Raw genomic sequence first — 20,890 nt, forward strand, 5'->3', positions numbered from 1 at the left:
GTGAGGGCAAAATAACCCTCTCATTTTAGGAGAAAGACCATAGACAAAGATACTGGTAATTGGAAAATATCTAGAGTTCATGAAAGCAGTAACTGTCAAGGATATAAGAAGGTACTCATAGCATCTACTACAATTGGTGATGGAAGAGAAAGAGGAGATTGTATTTCCAACCATGCAGGTGAAAGAATATATTTAGTGGACAACTTGAAGGTTGGCCACAGGAACATGGGAAGAATAAGAGGGGCAAATGTATGTGATTGATTCTAGAAAGTTCTCTTTCATTTGCTTCTTCTTTTTTTTTTTAGCAGAGTAAACAAATAAAGCAATCAGGTGATAATTAGTGTTAGGGGGAGCTGATGTAGGTAAAAAAGAAATTATGAGCTAGGAGAGTGGGGAAGTAAGTAGGGGAAATGGAGCAGGTGGCCAGGCAGTGAGGGCCCACGTCAGGTGAGTGGGGATGGTCAGGATGCTGGCGCATGTTTTCCCTGCCTCCTTCAGCTAAAGTGGGTGTGAGCTTTAAGTAGATAGTTGCTTTTCAATTGTGGTCTGGCCAATTAAATGCAGTGACACAAGGGCAGTGACACAGAAGTTGAAGATGAGTTTTAATGATTGATAAGAACTAATTTTTTTGAAGAGGAAAGTTAGAATGAAATGTCAGTTTGGAACTGTGTGTTATTGCTCAGATAACTCTATTGTTGATCCTCATAGGGTGGATGCTATGATTCTTCTATATTGTGAAGTAAAAAATACTCAGTGGAGTTGTGGTAATAGAGGAAGTGAGCTGGAGAGACTGATGTCCTTGTTGGAAATGTGGTGTTCAGGTTGAGTTTATGGTGGGGGCATGTGATAGGCAATGACAAGGTCTGGGGGATGGTGACCATTGTGAGAGCTGAGCAGTGGCAGGAATTGTGCTCATTCAATAAAAGGTTATGGGATGGAGCAGCTAGGGAGCTGGAAGTAGCATCTACTTGGGTATCAAAATCACCGATTTGATAAATCAGTGATAATATTGAGAAATTATTCTGAAGGGTGAACAGGGAACCAGGCATTGAAATATTTAATAGAGGGCAGGAGGGACCTGTAGGGTCTACAAGTGACCAGTCTGGAAGGGCAGTGGGTATGATCATGTGATGTGGATCCAAAACTGGAGGGCATAGGAAGAATGGGAAAAGTAATAATTGAGAAGATTTTGCAAAATGAATGCCACTGGTGAGCTTAAGAATAGCCATTTCAGTGGAGTGGTTTGGACAACACACAGTGGAGAGAGGGAGGTGAGAAAGCATAGAAAATGAATACTGACATATTTTCAAGGGAGCACTGGGGTGCTGATTTTAGAGAGGTTCCATGGAACAAATTTTCTAGAAACTATCCCAAGATGATTATTTGTGTCTAAGGGGTTTCTTGGAAGATCTTATGCCAACAATTTCTGTATGGAGGCATGAGAAGCAGGATTGAACAGAAGAAGGTGGATGGTGATAAGGCCAAACAGCATCTTAAGCAGATCAAAGAATTCTGAGACTGGGGTGGATCTCAAAGATCCAAATTGAAGCAAGAAGTTTGAGTATTTGCATGCTGAATTGGATCCAGGCTGATTCTCTTATTTCTGTCCACCACCTTAATAAGATAAGGGTGTCTGTACTGTATATTAAGGAGTCAGTGTCTGCATTGGTGATCAACCACCCTCAGCCTCTCATCCTCTTTATCCAATGAATCACATATCCCTAGTACCAACCACTTGATTTCGTGGACCTTATAATTACAAATTCTTCCAACTTCTCAAACCCTTGCACTGTTTTCACATCAGCTTTTCCCTTCCACCTATATACTATGCCAGTTCATGACCAGTGAAATTTAGACAGTTTTACTAATACAATATGTCACAGTCTGTCAATACTCCATCAACCAGTAATAGGACTTGCCTGCCAGTGGCTAATGTAATTCAAACGTTTAGAGACTCCTTAGGATCACTGTTAAGTTCCCAGAAAAAGAATCAAGATGCAGATTTGTGAGCAGATGAAGGTGATCTCAAAAATAATATCTGAAAGGGAATTATGGGAGTAGGATTGGATAGAAGGAGTTGGACTACAATTAATTTGCAACAAAGACTTGAGTTCATGCCAGGAGTTCTGCAACTGGGAGATGCTTTAGACCAGCAGACCTCAGCTGGGGGGATTCTATTCCCTGGGGGATATTTGGAAAGGGCTGGAGACATAGCTGGGGAGCGGGTGTTGCAATATGTAGCAGTGAAGGCTAGAGTCGCTGCTAAATGTTCTTAGTGTATAGGAGCTAACCTGACAACAAAGACTTATCTAGCCCCAAATGGCTATAGTATTGAGGTGGACAAACATCAACTTAGAGATGTCCCTAATCAAGGCAGGGGTCAGAGCCTTTGTAAACTTTCATGAGATTTCAGTTGCCCTCAAGAGTGGTAAATGTTGTGCAATATAACTCTGTTGCCCTTACTGAAATCCCCAGAGAACGGTGCTTCTGTGAGGGTCAGCAGCCTAGGCTCCTGGCAGATAGCAGAAAGAGCAGCTCCACTTTGAATGGGCAAATCATAATGCTAATGCAAATAACTTTTCTGTATCTGTTTCTACCAGTTGCTGACAAAGCCAGAAAAAGCATGACCTCAGGCCTGGACTGTAGGGCACAGGAAGCTGAAGATCATTGAGCAGTCAAGGAGATTTACAATTAACTGTAATTGCAATGTTTTGCTCTCTCCCTGACTTAGCCATTGGCTGGGGTTTCTAAAGGATTTTGTGAAGCTTCTCTGTATCCGCTGAGCCCTGGGAAACCTCTCTTGCTGTGACTTTGCTTTCGTAGGAGACTTTGTTGCTGGACAGCATGAAGGCAGCCTACCTGCACTGAGTGGGACAGGGGCAGCTCCAGGAGGTGATCCTTAGGTATATCTGACCAATGAGCTTGGGTGTTCCATGGCATTCCCTGCAGGTGCTGGCCATTGGAGGAAATTGGAACAGCATGACCTTCCTTCTTGCTCTTGGCTGCCGCAGCTTGCCTGCACCTGATTCAGGAGTCTACTTCCTCTCTTTGATGGGATACCTCTTCCTGCTCTTGCTCAAGCCCAGTCTCTTCTCTTATGCTTAAAGATTCTGTTTCTGTTTTATTGTACACTCCCTTCTATTGGATCACTCCCATCAATATACAGAAATCACCTAATGGACTCCATGCAAACAAACAAAAAGAAAACTAGTCTTTCTCTTTCCCCTCTAGATACTCCAGTGTTTTCCATGCTACATCACACAAATCGATTAAAATGGGTTCCCTACCAGCGCACCTCCTACCAAAGCTAGGGTCAACACTGAATTTGAACTGTCTACAGCTTCAGACATACTGGGCTTCTTTCTCCTTCCTGAAGCATTTTTATCTTAGCTTTTCTAACACTACACTCTCCTGTTTCCTTCCCATATCTCAATTTCTTTTGCTAGTTACTTTCCTGTGGGATAGCGACATGTTGACATGTTAGGATAGCCTCAGCTTTCTACAATACCCACATTTTCTCCCTAATGCTCCTCATCTAGGACCATGATGTTAGAATTTTACACTCTGAAACTCCCAAATTGAGACACCCAGTGATGTTCTTTCCTTGATCCCAGACTCATAACTCAACTGTTGACTAAATATCTCCACCTTGTGTCTAATTGCTGTCTCTTTTAACATGAGATTTCTACAGATTTCAAAATGTCATACTTCCCTACCAGATAACATGGTGCTCCCTCCATCTTCCCGACTATTCTCCACCATCTTGCTCAAGTGAAAGCCTGGCCATCATCTTTAACGTTCCTCTGTTTTGTAAACCACAATGTGGTGAGTTTTATTAGCTTCACCTCCCAAATACACCTTGAATCTGATCTTTTTTTTTCTTTCTCAACTGCTCTTATTCTGCTAGTCAACTGTGAATGTGTCCCTCGGCTTCCAAAATTCTGCCCATTCTCCATACGTAAGTTTACCATGTGATAGTTTAAAATATCAATTGGGTCAAATCATTTCCCTACTTAAAATCTCCCTGATTTACATTAGAATTAAAATAAAATTCAGAATGGTGATCATGCTCACAAAAACATATTTGGATGTTTTCTCCTTCTCCACAAACCTATAAAACATTCATTTTTTTTTTGTGCTTAAATTCTTTTATTGGTACGTTTTAGGTATACAATACATTTACATTTATCATTGGGTGCTTGTACCTGTACATGATGTATCTTGGTTCTTATTTTTTCCCTATTCCCTGTCCTACCTTCACCACCTCCACCCTTCCCTATTTACACTTTGTTTCCATTTTTTCCTTTTCTCATAATTTTTCCTTTCCCTTCTGTCCTTTCCCCTTCCCCTCTGATTTCCCCTACATCTTAATACTGAATAGTTTCTCTGGTGTGAGAAACTGAAAGTGTAAATAAGGATTAAAATGATTAAAATGAATAATTGATAATTTGAAGTAGGAAGAAAACATTCATTTATTAATCCTTCTGTTCAATGCAGCAGATTATTTTTTAGAATTATTCATTCCCTCCTTCAGTCATGTGACCTTGCAATGCACAAAAGTAGAACAAGCACATCCCTCCTCTGTGGACTTGATCATGTGATTTTGTGTGTGGAAATTTTGAACGTGCCTGTAGTGTTTGGTTGGCCTTTCTCAGTCCTGTGAGCTTCTGAGAGGTCTTCGTGTTCTAAGGAGCCTCAGCCTCTTTAGCCTAAGCCCCAGAAGGACTTGTGGGGAAGCCTGAACCACATCTGAACCAAAGTAGTCCCAGTTGACCTGCAGACTTGTGAGCAAGATAGATATGAAACACAGTTGTTTGTTTTGAACACCAGAGATTTAGGACAACTTGTTATAAAACACTAACATAGTAATAGCTGACTGATACAATGGCCTCTTTTCTGCCCTTGGAATATGCTGAGATGACTCCATTCTTAGGGACTTTGTATTTGCTGTTTCCTCTGTCTTGAATATTCTTTCCCCTACACCTTTACAAGGCTACATCCTTATCACTACTGAAGTCTTAGCACAAATGCTGCATTCACAAAAACACAGGGCCTGGTATCCCAAGCTAAAGTAACCATGGACACAAAATCTACCTTCAACATATGATTTTCTTGCTTTGTTTTCTGCATAGCACAATTTGCCCTTCAAATATTGATTTGTTTGTGAACATACTCACTGTCTGCCTCTGTCTATAATGATTCTATTTCCATGACAGCAGGGACTATGTATACCTTACACACTGCTCTACCTTAGGGCCAGGTATGAAGAAAAGTAAACAGAGACTTAAGGGGGAGTGCGGTGGAAAAGTGGCAGATTTATTTACATATATTTCCAGCATAACATTTTCCAGCTAAGCATCAGTATATTTTAAAAGTTTTTTATGAGTAGAAATATTACATATTATCTTTACTTTTCTTTCTTAAGTGGACAGAATATTTATCTTTTAGGTTTGAAGTTGACTTTAAATTATGGAAAAGCCAATTATCAGGACTACATGGTTTTCATGACTTAATTATAAGGAGTTTTGAGGTTAGTATTGCTCATATTAGTCCAGTGGCTGAAAGACTTTTGGAATCTAGATTATAATTTTCTTGTCCTTTTCCTTAACACGATGCTTACCACAGTTTCAAAAACATTGGAATTGAAGGTTGGAAAAAAGAGAATAAATTGTGGTAGAGTTATCTCTAGATTTTATTTCAATAGCAAAATTTATTTCAGGTATTCGTGGTGAATTTCACTTACATTTCCCAGGCAAGGAGATTTTCATGTGGCCATTTCTAAGTAGTTACATTGAAAAAACCCAAATACTTAACTTTTGATGGATGGAGAGAGAGAGGAAAACAAAACAAAACAAAACAAGGTGGAGAGAAGATAAAGGAAAATGTGTATGGGGTGAGCCAGGCAATGCTGTATGGTATATAATAGTTATGAATAATTTTTGAATAATAATATACTCTGTTTGGTAGTAATAAAAATAATACTAGTCATTTATACCCTTATCTTCTGACATATTTGTTTTGTCAAGAATCCAACTTTGCATTCTGATGATGAATCTCTGTTGATTAAAAAGCAATATTTATTCTTTTAGATAATACATTTAAACTGAAGCATACTCTCAAACTAGGAGTTACTATTTTCCACCATAATCACATGAACTTAATATGCAAATCTAGCCATATTCTGACACACACAAAAAACTAAAGATAAATAGGTAATTCAGATTTTTGAAGGCAATAGTTTACTCAAGAGGGGAAAATATTCAAAATAAATGTGACTAAACTGAAGGTAGAAGCACATATTATACAACCATTCAATTCAATTTTTTTCCTTTATACAGACTAGTATTTCTTATGATCGTTCTGGGTATTTTTTTTTTTTATTATTCAGGGATTCTGGCTTTGAATGTTTCCCAAAATGGATTTCAAGGGAGAGTTTATTTTGTCTACAGTATTCCCAAGGAGTGTTGTGGTTAACGATGTGCTCCTTCGCAAGACTGGCCGCCAAGGACCGAGGAGCAGAGGAAGCTGCTGATTGGCTCCCGGGACCGTGGCCCTTAACGTGGCTGTGACGGCCTGTCCATCACTAGCGCCAAGTGCGATTAATCTGCACCACAGTGGCTCCACCCCCCCAAAACCGGGGGCCTAATATGTTCTAAATCAAGCTGGGTTTTGAATTCAGTATTCTAAAAGAAAATCCTAAAAAAGAACATATTTTTACTGTTCAGAGCGTTGACATATTTATTAAAGCAGTCAAACAAGTACTGAGTTAGTACTGAAAAATGGAAAAACCAAAGAAAACCTGAGTATCAATTAAAAGTTATAGCTTTGCTACCCAGTTCTTTTTCTTTCTTGCATTTAGTTCACCCAGAACCAAGCAAATGGGTGCTATTTTCCATTTGGCCCGTTCTTCTTATAAAGGTAGTTTATTGATTCTGATAGCATTTTTTTTTAATGTGACTTAGAAGACTTCCTTTAGATTTTCTTTCACTCATTTTGACTCCTTTAAAAAGGCAAAGACAGAGGAAATGGAATAACATAGGGATCATTTATTTTAAAAATCTCTGCTTAGGGGCCCTGGATTTAGCTCAGTGGTTCCTGAGCCTGCCTCGAAAGTGCAAGGTCCTGAGTTTGATCTCCGGTACAGAACAAAACAAAACTCTGCTTAACATTCATTCATTCAGCAAGTGGTGACTGGCTTTGTGTTAGGAACGTTGCTAGATATTGGGAACATATTAGTGAAAAACACAACATTCTTTTCTGAAGAAGCTTACAAAGTTCAGAGGTCAGACTTGAAAGCTGGGTAAAAATATTAAAATTTTCAGTTAAAATCATACATTTGGACAGTATCTTAATTTTGAAAAATAAATATATACACATACAATACCTTTTTGAAAAATCAGAAATAGTGCTTTTCTCTCTCTGTTGCCTATGTTTTCGTTTCCTTTTTACAATGACTAGGCCAGCATGAATGCATATCAACTTTTATAATAAGAATGATGTTTAACATAAACGTTTTCTATTTTGTTTGAAATTGGAATTTCATAAACTGAGTTATTCCTATTCTCCATTATGGCAAGAAGCAGAGTCTTCAAAAATACTTATCAACTGTAATTTCAAAGAAGCTAATTGTAATTGGTTGCTACAATGTACTTTTCACTGTTAGCTTTACTTTGATATTGAAGACCCTGGAAGGTAACCCAACCTAAAAGACAGGACAGTGACTCCATGCTGAATAATGACCAGGTCAAGAGACAACAGTGGAGTGAGGAGGAAGGAATCCATCTGCTCTGTGCTTTCTGGGTGACAGACGCTAGCATTTCCACTCTGAGCCTGTTTCCCCTTTGTTACTTTCCTGAGGGACTGAGAACATCCAGAAGGTAATCCTATGTCAAAAGCCAGGGATCGACTTTACATCAAGATGAGCTTTTTTCTTTCTTTTTTTCTTACTACTGTAAGGCTGGTTTGTCTTCATTGAAACCTAAAAACCGTGAGAACTTGGGTAGTTTCCTAAGTGATGACAGAAAATCACAAGAACTAGGTGAGCAGAAAGTTTCCTCTGCATGAAGATAATGTAGCTGTCAGCTCCTTTCTCCTTTAGGTTTATACCTTCGGGTAGAAGCTCTGAAAACCCATTTACTCTTCCAAATTTTAGATGCCCTTCTTTTATCCAGGGCCCACGGAACGGGTTTTTAATTTAATTCAACATATATTTGGGAGTTACATATTACCAGCTAGGGACTGTGTTAGATTCTAAATATTAAAAGGGGCAATAAAATGTACTTTTTCATGTCTTTGGACTGGGAGAGAGGAAATATTCTTAATATAATACAAAACTTTTTAATTCTGTCCTTACAATAGATTAATTTATTTGTAGTTCAGTACGTGGTATTGCCTGCATTATAAATCTAGATCTAAAAATTTTGAAATGTGAGGTTTTAACTTATCTTTAAGAAAGAAAATTGTAGGAAATTAGTCAAGTAAATTTATAGGAAGTTTAATCACTGACAATTTCTGTATGCGGGCACAAGTCTTTTAAGAAATATATAAATGGAAAGCCCCTGGCTTTCTGTTTTGAGTATCATATGTGTACCCGTGTAAGTATGTGTATATATATAATATATGCATCATTATATACATTTCAATTTAATCTACAACCTCTAATACCTATAAGGAGACACCGCCTCGTGCTTGCCTTCTTACAAGGAAATTTGGGTGGACACCCCGACCCCTGACAAGATGCAAAGTTGTGACATTCTAGGTACTTACACAGCGAGGGTATATAACATTAAGAAGAATTTCTCTTTTCTATTTGCTGAAAGGGTTCACCACGAGTTACTTTAAGGTTCTACGTGTGCCATGAAAAATCCCTAAAAGAGGGTGTAAGGTATTAAACAAAGGGTAACATCAACCACAAGGAAAAAGAATCATAGAAGGTGAAAATAACACTTCCTGGCTCCAAAGCTCTTTAAAGTTCGGAGGCAGGAAGCCTCCCTGGCGGGGCGGGGACTGTCTCAGGCTTTGAGGACCACTCCCTGCCAAGTTCGCCTCGAGTTTTCCCCGCCCCTCCTCCACGCCTCGCCTCGGTCCCCAGACCCGGGGAGCCACTGGCGAATGCCAGCGTGGATCCCCGAGACCTGTCAGAAGCAGTCGCCCACGCATGTTTATTTTCAATGCCCACCCACTCACCATAGGCCGCATTTGCAGACAAGCCCAGGGGGTTTCGAACTACGCCTGGAAGCTCATCTTACAAACTGGGGGCCAAGCCTAGAAAAGAACAATAGTAAAACCCAGCCAGCAGCGCGGCCCGCAGCTTCACAGGGCCCGCGGGTGGCGCGCGGAGCGGCGCCCAGGCGGGGGGCCGGAGAGGGAACCCCTAAAAGGCGCGCTGCCCCTTTAAAAGGCCGCGCATCTCCCGGCCGCCTTCCTCCCCGGGGCTCCAGCTGTGATTGACGCTGGGCGGCGAGAGGAGGCGCCTGGCGCTAACAAAAGTGCGGCCCGCTGGCGAGCGGCGCCTGGTCGCGCGTCTCCACTGGCTCGGGCGCCCGCAACAAGTGGCCGCCTCGCCCTCCCCGGGGAAGCTGTGTGCGGGGCGCACGGAGGCGGCGGCCAGAGCTGGGGGCCGGGCGCCCGCGCGGCTGGGCGCGCACCGCGGGGCGTCGGGGCGCGCGGATGGGGACCCCGCGGTGGCGGCGGCGCGCCGAGCCTCTGGGCGGCCCCGGGGCACGGACTCGGAGCGGCGTCGCCCCCGCCGCCCGGCGCGGATTGTGAGAGCGGCGGCTCCCCGGGCCCCGCCCGCAGCCCTCGGGGTGCCAGGAGGGGACCCGGCGCCCCTCCCTCCGCGGAGCAGCGGCCGCCCCGGACCAGATCAGCCCCGAGCGCGGGGCGATGAGCGGCTAACGGTCCCGTCGGGCGGGCTTTCCTCGGGCCAGAGGCGCAGGGCGTGCGCCCAGCTATGCGGTGTCCCGGGAGACGGCGGGCATGACGGCGGCAGGATGGGCGCGAACAATGGCAAGCAGTACGGCAGTGAGGGTGAGTGGCCGCCCGTCCGCGCTCCGGGGCGCCCCGTCCCGCCGGTCTAGGCCCGGCTGACTCCCGAGTGGGTTGGCGCCGGGGTGCCTTTCCCGGGGGTGTCTGCGTGAGCCCTTCCCTGCGTGTTTGGGACGGCCCGAGTGCTGTGTGCTGCTTCTGAGCACGTGTGCCTCGACTTTCCTCCCGGACGCCCGGGTGTCCGGCGACGGCTCTGCAAATTGTAGAGGATGCTTTGGAAAAATCACGCGGTTAAACTTTCCCAGGCCTTTGTGTTCCAGTTCCCTGGCCTTTCCTGTAGCAGGAAAAAAATAAAAAAAATTTTAAAAAGGAAAAGAATAAGAAAAAAGGAAAAAAAAAGAAGAAAGAGAAAAAAACTTCCTTGGGGAGGCGAAGTTAAGCTTGCATTCTTTGCTGTCTGCCCCTGGTCTGACAGCTCCGTGAAAATAACCATCTAAGGCCCCGCGAGGCGTGGAATGGCTGCGAGCTTTGTCTGGGCCCTCTCGGGGCTCAAGACGGGCAAAGAACCATCTGTTACGTGGGGCTGGAAGTTGCACAGAAATATTGCCTGTCAAGTGGGAGCTTGGAAGTCAGGGAAACTTTAAACCCCGCCCACTCCTGAAAGGCTGACGGATGTGCGGGTTGGCTTCTCCCTCGTCCCTCCTCCCCCGCTTCGCCTTGAACCGTAGTGCTGAGGCTCGGGTGATTAGCAGCGTGCCACTGATGGGCACGAGGCAGAGGCGCTTTGCTTTCCGCAGTTCAGAGGTTAGGCTTGGTGCAGTGAACTTGGCTGCCAGGGAGCGGGAGAGCCGGGTCGGTTTTACAACCGCGCCCCCGCGGACTGGCGATTACCAAGGCGGGGCCAGAGCTCGCAGACTGGTAGGAATGCAGAGCAGCTCTCCAGAACGCGGTGTTCAGGATCCTCTTATCTCCTGCTCAGAGCTTGGGGCTGTGGCCACAAGCTGTGGGTGTCTCTTCCCTTGTTTGGATCTGTGTTCTTTTCTCAGCAGCTTTGTGGAGCTACAGCAGAGACCGACCCTAAAAGAACCATATCCACCTGAAACTTTTGTCTAAATCATTCTTTTCCAGATCGTCGTGTTTTAAATTCCATGTGTGTATGAGTGCCCATGCACACATCTGTGTATCTATATCTGTACGTAGATATCTCCATCTCTATCCTGGGCAGTTAGTTAGGGGAGAGATATTTTTGACGACTTTATAATTTTTTTAAAAAGTTAAAGGTGTCGTTTTTTGATAACAAATGAGAAATTATGCCAGAAAAGATTGTTGGAGAATCTTGGCCACTCCCTAGCTTGTCTTTCAAGTTAATGTTTTAAAAATGTGTGGAGAAAGGAAAGATTAAACTTTCTAACGGGAGTTAAAAAGCTTTCGGTGATTGTCTCCTGTGCTTGTCAGTTCTGGGTGTGCATACATTATGACACTTAAACAGCGTGTGTGTGTGTGTGTGTGTGTGTGTGTGTCTGTCTGTCTGTCTGTGTGTAGGGTGGCAGCCCGAGAAGTACCTGGAGTCACTCCTGTGCAGTCTCCAACAAAACCCCTGCACAGAACTCCCAAATCCTCTGCAACTTGTTCTTATATCCCGGCATTCTGTATTGTGCAGTGTGTGGTACATGACGACTTCCTGTCTGAGCTGCAGAATTTTCAACCCTTGGGAGAGAAAAGGGGAGACAGGGAGCTAATGTTCTCCAGCTGTTCCGGTAAATGCTACCTCTGCATTTTCACTTCAGCTGAAGTCACATTTTACTGGGCTCAGGTTTAGATACATTGTGGACTTTTTATAGGAGAAAACCTCTTGTGTCCAGCTGATTGAAGGGGACCAACAGGAAAATTTGGGCAGAAACTGTGAGTTTTGGCCAGAGATACACTGAGTTTTGTTTTCATGGACTCTATCAAATACATCAAGATTCCTCAATAATAGGCTAGAAAAAAACAAAAAACAAAAAGGAAATATGACCATTTTCCCTGTCCCCTCCTCCATTATGCTATGCCCTTCCTAAATAAGGTTTTATATATAAGGAGGCTTGGTCAACACTGTGATGTTGTGCTATGGCGTGATGACATCCATGCAAACAAGCCTGTGGAATTTGGTGTGCCATCTTTCTTGTCTAAAGCTTCAAATTTAAAAGAAAGTGAAAGCAGTCTCTAGACATAATACTCTATTATCAAAGGAGGCTGCAAATTAAGACAGTTTTCTACCTTTGGTGCAAATTAGGCATGGTGCAGTATTTCAGAGATAAGAAGGAAATGATCAATAAATGCATATCAATAGACTGCAGTGAGGCCACTCAACTGTGAAATACTGCTGTTTGTGTGTGCTTCAAAAATCTGTAGCAATTACATCTTACTAATTCGTGGCAGTTGATACCATCCTGCAGATGGCTCCTTGAATATACAGATACTGAATTGGAAGAACTTTTATTTTAATTTTTTTTGGTACCGAGGATCGAACTTGGGCCCTTGTGGTTGCAGAGCAGGCGGCGGAACCACTGAGCTAAATCCCCGGCCCTGGAAGAACTTTTAAAATGTCAATATTTCACTGGTAATCTTACTTTCCCCTGCTCTTGGAAAATACTTTTTTCATTAAAAAGCAACAGTTATTCTGGAGGCTTTCCTTACCTTAGCAGATTCAGTGGAGGCAGAAGCATCAACTCAGGGTAACCTGAGGAAGGCAGTGGGGTTGCCTGGGAGGTTGTCAGAAAGGAAAATCTTGGATCCTTTCTGAAACTCCCCAGTCACTTATCATGTGCACACTGAAGTTCTGGGAAGGTTTTGTGTAAGACGAGAGCTAGAACATCAATTTGGGAATCTGGAATTTAATTCCAGTTTCTGCTCCTGGGTCTGTGTTCTCTAATATGAAGAGTGGAATTCCGTAGTGGCCTGATTAGTCCTTGTATCTTCCTTGACCATGTGGTCATTTTTTTCATTTTACTCTCAGAATGCTCTAATGGACCACTTAAGAGAAGATTAGCTGTGGGAAGACATGTTATAATTAATAGGGACGTGAAAGCTATTACTGCCAAGAAATCAGTGAACAGCTCTCCTCCTGTGGTCATTCCTCTTCCTCTCTCATCTTTATCTCCCTTGTTCTCACATCCCCGCCTAGCCTAACTCAGTAGGTCCTTAAATCCTTGATTTTCTTTCTAGATCAAAGTTATGTGTGAATCCAGAGTGCCTATTTCCGAAGTGTTTTGTTTTCCTAAAGCATAGTGAAGACTCAGATTAATGATCTAACTTGCAGCCCCCCCCCCCAGCCGCCCACTGCCTTTAGGCAAACTTGAATTTTGCTCTAGCAGAAAGTTACCAAACTGTTCTTGATCCTCAGCTTTCTAGAAACATAAGCGACTGTCTAAATGATTAGTATGTTCTGGGAAATTCTTTTATGGAAGACCATTTTTTTTCTCTTTATCTTCTTTAGAAAATGTAAGTTATATTCTGGTGTGTAGAAATCTGGAGAATGACTTGAGTAATTCAAAGCCATTAGAACCATTAGCTTTGACTCCAGTTAAGCCAAATAAACAAATCTCAGTTCAAGTAGGAAGAAGGGAGCTGCTTTCCCTGCCTTTTAAGGTTTCTGAGCCTCACCATCACTTACTCAGTGGTTTCACAGTTCTGTTTACTCTACTTCAGCAGGTCAGAGGCAGCAGCACTTAACACTGTTAACAGCTCCTTTTAGAAGCCCTGGGTATCTTGAATCGGAGCTGGAGAGACATAGCCGTGGGGTTTGACCCCTAGTAGCGCTCTACTCTATCAACCAAGAGCCTTTTCACCATCTCAGGTTGCTGCCATCAGTTGAGGAGAGCTAGTTGCCTGAGAGCATAAATCATCACAAATCCATCACCACCTGGGGAAACATATCTTGAAATAATAATAATGTTGACACCTAATGCTTATCGAGTATTTGCTATGTGCAGGCATGATTCTAAGCACTTCACACGCATTGCCTCATGGCAACCTCAAATGAGCCTATGGAATGGGCACTTATGTGTACCCTGTTTTACTAAGAAGAAAACTGAGGACCAGAGAGGGCGATAATTTCTCCAGAGTTGTATAGTAACAGTGGGCTGAATGGGGACTCTGGGCCAACTCAGTGTAATGCGGAGTCATTGGTTCATTCGTGAGCTAGCATCTGTTGACTTTTTGCATTGTACTACGTGCCACGGACTTTTGGATGCTTTTGATACATTGGTAAATAAAGATCTTGTCCTTATCAGTTTTATATCCATGTGTGTGTGAGAGTGTGTGTTATTGGGAAGGAAAGGATGCGACTGCTAGCACACAGGGTAATTCAGTAAACCGTATGGTTTATTACTAGGAGCTAAGGTGTCTGCATACAAGAAAATTGGCAAGTTAAGGGAACTGGGAGGGTAGGTGGAAGAGGGCATTGCAGTTTTAATTGGTCAGCCTTGGCCTTGTGGAGAAGTTTGCATTTAGGCCAAGACTCAAAGGAAGTGGAGGCCTGAGCTTTGAGGATCCAGATAACCTGTTGGTGTTTTAAACTACTGTGTTATTAAATGGAGGTGGATACCTTTTCTACTTGTCTTAGCTCAGACTGCTGTAAGAAATTATCATACATTGCCTGGCTTACAAACTATAGAAATTTATTTCTCATAGTCTGGAGGCTGGAAGTCAGAGATCAGAGTGCTGATATGATCAGGTTCTTATGAGGGTCCCTTTCTGTGCTACAGATTGTCAGGTTTTTCTGGTGTCTACCCATGAGTCCCTCCCCTCTGCCCCTGACCTCCATCCCAAGCCTTTGTTATAACTTTTTTGGAGACAGGATCTCACTGGGCTCAAACTTGCAGACTTCCTGCCTCAGCCTGCTGAGTAGCTGAGATTACAGGAATGCCCCATGAGTGCATTGATCTCATTCCCAAGATGACCTAGACACCTCCCAATGGCCTCACCTCACTGACCTAATTACCTCCCCTAAGCTCCACCTCCAAAGATTCTCACATGGTCACTGGGGTTTCAACATATGGGTTTTGTGGTGAGAGAAACCCTCAGTCTTTTTCAATGTATAAGGGTGCCGATCATCATCTTAAGCAAAGCATTGCATTATCAGTCTTCTGTAGTAGCTACCACAGAATAGAGTCACTGGGCATAGTTTTGCCTAGATTCTTTGCTAATATGCTTCATCCAGTTGTATTTTATCAGATTATTTGGGATTGCGGTTAAAGGAGGGGAAGGAGAAGGCCCAGGAAATGCTCTTCCAATGTACACAGTCTCCTTTTATTACTTGGATTAGTAGATGTTGCCTGCCTAACTGGAGATGTGTGGTAAAGATACCTTCAGAGCTCACCTTAATTCTGAAACAGAAGTAGGGGCTCATCTTTGCCTCCAGGAAATAGTTCCATTCTGATGCAAATTAAAAGATTAAAAGATACTGTCCCACTTCTGGTTCAAATAAAAGCACTAGTACAGCTAACCATACTGTTTGTTTGAGAAGATATTTTCAGAGATTTGCTGAGTCTATTTGCACATTTAAAACAAAAGAGAAAAGAGAGATAATTATTCTTTCTGTCTCCTTGCATATTTAAAACAAAAGAGAATACAGAGATCATTTTTCTTTCTATTTAGGAATCAACTCATTTAAGCTTTATTTGACCTGCTGCCATTTCAAACAGAATGAATTCTGGATTGATTCCGAATAATCATAAGCCACTTTTGCTCTTAGCCCACATTTGGTATTATCTCTGGAAGCTGCTTTCAGAACTTTGGTTGTCAGTTTGAACGGTGAATCCTTCCAGGTAGTGTGCATGTTAAAATGGCCTTAGGGATGTATTATAATATGTGAGAGCAGCTGGAACAAAACCTAGAGCTAACAAATTCTCTGAGTGCATGAACAAAGAAAGAAATGAAGTTTAGAAACTTCATATCTTAAACATAATCTTTGAAGCGCTGTCATGATGAAAATTAAATTTCAGAGTGCTGAACAAAGACTTAATGTCTTTAAGTTACAGAAGTAGATTTGGCACCAAGACTGTTTAGTGTCGAGAGCTGTACAGATCTGAGATGGGTACCTAGGGAGGAGGAGTCCTCTGTGTGACAAGGAGGTGGTGCCAGAGAAGTCTGTTTAGAGTAAGGCCATCAACCTTCTGACCCTCAGCCGAGTTCCCTAGGAAACACTCTGTCACATGTCATTATATTTGATGGAGAGTTTTATTTGTTTCTAATTCATGTTCCTACTTTGTTCCCCTTAATGTGTCTCTATTTCTAGTTAACTGTTAAAAAGCTTTGCCCTCACTTTTTCTGAGTTAATTCTGTGTTGTGTGTATGTCTTATATGCATGTATTTCCATTGAAATATATATATATATATATGTATATCCTTTTATTGGTACACTTTAGGTATACAATATAATGACATTCATCATTGGAAATTTGCACCTTTACATAGTCTCTCTTGGTTCTTATTTTCCCCCTTCCCCTGCCCTCCTTTCAACCCCTCCAGCCCTCCCTATTTTTCCATTTTTTCATTTTCTCATATTAATTCCATTCCCTTCTTTCCTTTCCCCTCCCCCTCCCACCTCCCCTTCCCCTTTGCCCCTTTTCTTCCTATTTCACATTATCTATTATACCTTTTAGTCCTTATTTACACTTTCAGTTTCTCACACTAGAGACACTATTCAGTATTTACACGTTTGTCCTATTTATTTCACTGAAGAGTATCGCCTCAGTGTGCATCCATTTAGCTATAAATGTCTCTAATTTCTCATTTTTTATGGCTGAGTAGTACTCCATTTTATAAAAAACCCACATTTTCTTTATCCAGTTTCCAGTTGTTGGGCAATTGGGCTGTTTCCAAGTTTTAGCTGTTACAAACTGTGCTGCTATGAACATGGGTGCACATATATCACTGTGGTATGATTCTTTTAATTCTTTTGGGAAGATACCCAGCAGGGGAATAGCGGGGTCAAATGGGACTTCCATTCCTAGTTCTTTGAGTATCTCCATACTGATTTCCACAGTGGTTGCACCTCCATTGAAATATATTTGGATAGTAATTACTAAATTTACTAATTATACGTGCTTATTTGCTGTCCAGAGGACACAACCTCCTTATATCAAAAAAATGGATTTGAGAAAGGATTTCTTATTTTTAGTGAAGTCATGGATATGGACTCTGCTTATAGTGTTGCTGTTACTTTGAGTATTAACTGAGAACATGTAGATCTACTAAACTTGAAGCAAGACCTTTTGTTGTATTTATACTGAAAGCCTTGACTCAATGTTTCACTTTATGAGACTTTAAGTGGTATTATTTGCTACTGACATTTGATCAGAAGCTACAAACTGACTAGAACCACGCGGAGAATCTCCCTTTAAAGAAGCCGAGGCACTTGGATAGCCCATGTCTGCTAGGAGGGGCCAGAGTAGCTGTTTGTTCTCTCTTCCACATGGAAATAAAGTCAGTATGAGCTGAACATCCCAAGATTGTAGGTTTTTCAATTTCTTTGTCACAGAATTTCAGACCTCTTCTTCCATCTCCTCACTGCCTCAGTCTTTATATGGGAAATGACTTGCTCTAAGGAGTTTCAAAGTCTAATTGGAAGGCAGGCATGGAGGCCAGTGTATTAGACCAGTTTTGTTACTGTAAGGAAGTACCTGAGGCTGTCTTAAAAGAAAAGAGGTTCACTTTGGCTTACACTTCTGGTAAGCCAAGGAGTACATCTGGTGGTGGCCTCTTTGTGGCAGTTATGAGGACTACAGAGAATCACATTGCAAGAGGAAGTAGGTCTGTATGTATTTAGGTTTCTCTCTCTTCTTGTGAAGCCCCCGAGATTTAGTCATGGTGCACCACCCTAATGACCTTACATAATTCCCATCACTTCCCAAGGACCTCATCTCGAAATACCACAGTCTGATTAAGTTCCATCCTCTTAAGTAAATTTCAACAGGCCTTTCACAAATTTAAATTTCACAAACCTGTGGGGGACACACACAGGCTTCCTGTAAATCACAGCAGTCAGGAACTTAAGAGCAAGCTAGTAAGTGCTATTTTACAGAACACTGCACCTCCTAACATGTTAAATGTAGATTCAGGTGGGAAGTGGAAGATGCACCCTACAATTGAACTACTCTCTAAGTGATGACAGCTCAGGACAGTATCTACAGTTCCCGAAACGCCAAAAAGATGTGTATATTTTCTAAACAACAAACTCCCACAGGTTACTTAGAGGAGAAGTTGCTTAAGCTCTTAGGAGGAACCCTGTTGTTCTGTGACGCACCCTCATTTCCTCCCACATCTCCATGTTCCGTTTCTCAGAAGGTTGAGTTCATGGAGAGTGATTCCAGGGCCTCCATAGAAGTGAGGACCTTGTACGCTCCAGTGAAAGGCAGAATGGCCTGGAAGCCTGGGAGTTTCCCAAGCCCACATGCTGCAGGAAAGGCAAATGGAAATCACTGGTCAGAAAAACTTCCAAAATGCAGTTGTTAATACCCCAAAGAGGTATAGCTTTAAAACTTTTGACATGAGTAATCACTAACCATCTCTGAATTTTCCTCGGTAATGAAATATAAACACATGGTCAACAGTTTCCCTGTTCCATGGTTGAAGAATTGTGGACTGTTTCTGGAGCCGTAAATCTCTATTAAGTTGTGCATTAGATGTGCTCATTCTATCAATTCCTATTTGAATTCTTAAAGCAGTAACAAAATGAAAAACAGTTGTTCACACTGCATGAACTCATAATTGTGTCTTGAGATGCCTTGAGCAATGTGTAGAAATGTTATTAAAACATTTTTTGTTTGCTACTCTTTCTGTGGTAAATTCCTTTTTGTATTTTCCAAGCAAATGTAGCTGTGGAAAGACAATTGGAATTTCTAGAGAGAGAGTTCAAGAATTTCTTGTGGATTGACCTGATTGCTGTCAGGGAGCCGTGTTTTGGCAAAGTGAAGCCAGAAATGTGCAGATATGTGCAGTTGAACCTTTTGGGTCAATCAAGTTCTTGGGTCAAATTGTGGGAGCATCTTGGTTAAGTTTGAGATCAAGGCCAAGTCTCACAAGGTATTAGTGGTAGTGTGGACCCTGGGGAAAGGAGCAAGGTATAGGACTGAGAGTGTGGGGGAGAGAAACAAAGAACATAAATACAGGGGAAGGAAAGAAGTGAGTAAATTGAGGATAAATGGAATTAGAGCACCAGTTTCCCTTTAATGGAAAGAATAGAATCAATGTTCTGCTTATGTTTTCTTTTTCTTAAAAAAACTCAGAAAATGATTATTATTTGGCAGGTTTGGCTGTTGTCAGCTTTATTATATTTTCCTTCATTTTAATAAAAGTAGTTAACAGTTCTTGAGCATCTACTTACTGGGCATCACTTCCTTCCTTTGGCCCCTTGTACACAGGCGCTGGCCGTGGCCCTTCGCAGGTGCTGACACGGAAGCTTGGAGGGTAATGTCCTTCCTGCCTGGGTCACACAGCAGGGAGCAGAGGAGTCAGGCCTCCTGAAGTCTCCGTGGCCCCTCTGGAGTCCCTGCCCTCATTCACTGTGCCCATGATCCTTCTTGCCTGGTCATTTGGGCTGCAGCCAAAATCCCAGTCTGTGTTTCGTTTGTGTGTTTCAAAGAAATGCACTGATAAGTGACAGTTTTATGGAGTAGGTGATCAAAAACCAAAGACACCTTCTGAAGGAAGCTTTCAGCTCAGTTTCTGAGGCTCTCCAAAGGACAGATTAACTGCTCATTAGGCAACAATCTGCTGACAAACTGGCAGGCTATCTAGTATCCGTAATAACCTGAACACATAACATAATTAGCATGTTCTTTAGAGTGTGCGCAGTGCGAAGTAAGGCGGAGAGGCTGTCCTCTGGCTTCTCCAGAGCACGATTAACTTTAAATTGATCTTTGTGCCGATAGCCCTTCACCTGGGGTAGCTTTTGTAACTGCTCATCAACCAAAGCTAATAGAGAGCTCAGAAAACTGCACACACTTTTATTCCTGCATAAATGGTTTAGAATTTACGTCTTAAATTTCCTTCTGGTTTTAAAAAGTACAGATTTTAAACAGCCTTTAACAGGGGGAGTTACTCTAATAAATATTTGGTAATTTGCCTTCCTTTATTGCCAGGTCCTGAGAGGTTTCTCCATGATTATGTCTATGAAATTGCTTTTTAACCAATAAAGCATTTTAGAAATCAGCCTCGTTTATCATGATAGGGATTGTGTCTGTAGATGAGGAAACTGAGACAGGGTAGATCGATGACTTGCCTTGATTTGACGGTGAAATTAGGTGGACTCATTCTGATTCTAAGTGGAGAACACTGCCTTGTGCACCATTGCTGTCCTTTAAACGCTACAAGAAATAAAGAATGTAAGTGTGCTAGAGGATTATCAATAGGAATTCTTGCTAGTCTTTTAAATTACTTGCCCCGGTGATGAAAATAGGGGCCTGCATGTCAAGGTGGGATCCTTCAGTTGCTTTTGTAGGTTTACTAGAGTTAGAAAGGGCTGGTGCCTGTTGGTCAACTTGGAACAGGGGGCTGTGGCATGGCCCAGCTTCACAATCATGAAGTTATTATAAGGAGAATGCATTGCAATGAGAATTATAGGGGGATACGTATTCATTACTAAATGACATTGTTCAGTAGAGTGGCCTTCTTAGTTGATAAAGCTCCACCAGACACTCCCTCTGCAAACAAAACAAAACAAACAAAACAAAAGAAAACAAAAATCTCTACTTGGGACATTATGGAAAGTTATTTTATTGCTGGAAGATCAAAGAATCAGCTAACGTTGAGACCCTCAGCATTAACTGAGTCCTGATTCTCTTTAGTCTTCTTGCATCCTTTGTTGTTGTGTAACCACATTTTGCAAAGATCTTTTAAGGGTTCAGGTCCTGGGAAAGTC

General features: G+C 42.3%; 1 protein-coding gene across 1 annotated transcript in view; it reads left to right on the forward strand.

Moving 5' to 3' along the window:
- Nucleotides 1-9,889: 9,889 nt before the first annotated feature.
- Nucleotides 9,890-20,890, forward strand: part of Fbxl7 (F-box and leucine rich repeat protein 7) — a 399,360-nt gene continuing 388,359 nt past the window's right edge. Inside the window, exon 1 of the mRNA XM_004845198.4 lies at nt 9,890-10,029. Coding sequence (XP_004845255.2) covers nt 9,993-10,029 — 37 coding nt within the window. The 5' untranslated portion in view covers nt 9,890-9,992. The remainder of the gene's footprint in view (nt 10,030-20,890) is intronic.

The sequence above is a fragment of the Heterocephalus glaber genome, unplaced genomic scaffold (assembly GCF_053883595.1).
Source record: "Heterocephalus glaber isolate CG9 unplaced genomic scaffold, H.glaber_assembly_v1.0 deba00001538, whole genome shotgun sequence".
NCBI classification, from domain to species: domain Eukaryota; kingdom Metazoa; phylum Chordata; class Mammalia; order Rodentia; family Bathyergidae; genus Heterocephalus; species Heterocephalus glaber.